The sequence below is a fragment of the Engraulis encrasicolus genome, chromosome 2, assembly GCF_034702125.1.
Source record: "Engraulis encrasicolus isolate BLACKSEA-1 chromosome 2, IST_EnEncr_1.0, whole genome shotgun sequence".
In the NCBI taxonomy this organism is placed as follows: domain Eukaryota; kingdom Metazoa; phylum Chordata; class Actinopteri; order Clupeiformes; family Engraulidae; genus Engraulis; species Engraulis encrasicolus.
Genome location: NC_085858.1, coordinates 57017749 through 57020160, shown reverse-complemented (window position 1 = coordinate 57020160; position 2412 = coordinate 57017749). Strand labels below are relative to the sequence as shown.

Sequence of the window (2412 nt, the reverse complement as noted above, 5' to 3'; positions counted from 1 at the left end):
GGGCCCCTCGGCTAAAGGTTGCTGTGGGCCCCACTGGAGGGCAAATTTGGCTACAAATGTACATGGACGGTGTCATAATTATGCGCTAGGAATTAAGGATAACATTGCACCCGCTGTACACCACAGTATCAGTCTGAGCGAGGTTGCCTAAAAAGGGTCAAACAATCTGCGCTGATGGCACCAAAAATTCTTAAAGGGACACTATGCAGGAAATGGTCAAAAAAGGTACTGCAACTATGCTGCTCATTGAAACTGGGCTGCCTATTGCCAAATTTGATCTTTACATGAACGTTTACTAAGTAATAAACAAATATGTTCTAGTAAGATCCAACTACAGTCATTTTTGCAGCTAAAATTGGCTATTTTTGGAAATTCACTCCCTATGTCACTCCATGGCTGAAGTGTTCTTGAGCAAGGCACCTAACCCCACACTGCACCAGGGACTGTAGCCAATACCCTGTACCAAGGCACCTAACCCCACACTGCTCCAGGGACTGTAACCAATACCCTGTACCAAGGCACCTAACCCCACACTGCTCCAGGGATTGTAACCAATACCCTGTACCAAGGCACCTAACCCCACACTGCTCCAGGGACTGTAACCAATACCCTGTACCAAGGCACCTAACCCCACACTGCTCCAGGGACTGTAACCAATACCCTGTTCCAAGGCACCTAACCCCACACTACACCAGGGACTGTAGCCAATACCCTGTAAACAACTGCATGTCGCTTTGGATAAAAGTGTCAACAAGTGTAGTGTAATGTAATGTAATATGAGTATTTAATTATGGCTGGGTAATGAATTTATCCATTCCAAAGATGAATAGGTGGATGGCTCTTCTCCAGGTAAATCCCCCATTTTGAAATACTGTTCTAGACTGCATAGACATCACACACTTCCTCTCTGTCTGCTAAACCTTCTCTGGTCACTCCAGACCAATATTCAGGAAATGCTAACATTTGTGAATGAGCGGCATCAATGTTGAAGAAAAAAAACCTTACACAAAATGACACATAGGACCTTTACGACCCAAGATTACCTTGGTTAACCCGTTAACTGCCCCGCCGCACTGCTCCCCTGGGGCGCCATCGGGGGTTGCCCCTTTGCACAGGTGAGGCATGAATGCTATTTCGAGGTGTGCATTATGCAGTGTGTACTTGTGTGCTGTGGAGTGTTGTGTCACAATGACAATGGGAGTTGGAGTTTCCCAGGTGGGCTTCCACTTTCAATGAGCATGACAGCGTGCCACTGCTGGTCAATAGAGTTTAATTATGGCTGGGTAATTCATGATGACCAATGCCCATTACAGCGTGCCACTGTATAATAGAGTTTAATTATGGCTGGGTAATTCATGATGACCAATGCCCATGACAGCGTGCCACTGGTGGTGCGGCGTGCATTAAGGGGCTACTGTACTGTATGTGACTGTAGCTAACAGGTTTTGGGTAAACATGAGTAGTGATCACCAGTCATGTGTCTAACATGTTATACATGGAGTGGAAGGCTCCATGCTCAGGGTACCTCAGTCATGGAGGAGGATGGGGGAGAGCATGGGTTAATTAATTAATGTGTGTGTGTGTGTGTGTGTGTGTGTGTGTGTGTGTGTGTGTGTGTGTGTGTGTCTGTGTGTGTGTGTGTGTGTCTGTGTCTGTGTCTGTGTGTGTGTGTGCGATTATTGTCAATATCTTATTATATGTTTAGTTTTAAATGCACATTGGAGACTGGTCAAAAGCAATTTCAAACTTCTGTGTGAACCCTGTTACACAGCCTTCTGACAATAAAGTACACTTGACTTGACTTGACTTGACAGCAGAGTCACAGAGGCGCACAGAGACCAGGATACTGTTAGAAAGGTGTTTTATTCCATCGTCTTTGAAACGCGCAGAGCGCACCTGTTACAAGACCAAAGGAGCAATACTTTTCTACAAAAAACAAATAAAATAAAGGGATCGGGAGAACAGAAGGAAAGAGAGAAGGAAAGAAAGAGAGATAGAAAGAAAGAATGACAGAACTATATCGAACAATAATTCAGGTGAGGGCGTTCGTTGGTTCGCCCGGGACTTTGGGAATGGAGGCAGATGTCAAGTGGATCCTCTCAGGTACTCAGGTGCTCAGCCAGGAGGGGGTGGGGGGTGGAGGGTGGAGGTCGTCTGTCTAACCCCCGCAGTGGAGGGAAGACTTCACACACTCACACACACACACACCCCCACGTGGAACCCTGTGGCGAGCGGTCCTGGTAGCAGGTGGGAGCGTAGAGCAGGGTGCGCGGGGTGCGCGGGGTGCCTAGTAGGCGTGGTTGGCCACGAAGAGGGACTCTCCGGCTGCGGCTCCGCCCTCGCCCTTGGAGGCGTACTTGCCCTGGGAAGCCTGGCTGTTGGCCTGGAGACCAGAACCACAACAACACACCT

At 48.0% G+C, this 2412-nt stretch overlaps 1 protein-coding gene across 2 annotated transcripts in view; it reads right to left on the bottom strand.

Moving 5' to 3' along the window:
• Nucleotides 1-1844: 1844 nt before the first annotated feature.
• aldoab (aldolase a, fructose-bisphosphate, b) overlaps nt 1845-2412 on the bottom strand; it is an 11291-nt gene continuing 10723 nt past the window's right edge. For both annotated transcript variants that reach the window (XM_063192629.1, XM_063192634.1), the window contains exon 9: nt 1845-2383. In XM_063192629.1, coding sequence (XP_063048699.1) covers nt 2288-2383 — 96 coding nt within the window. In that variant the 3' untranslated portion in view covers nt 1845-2287. The remainder of the gene's footprint in view (nt 2384-2412) is intronic.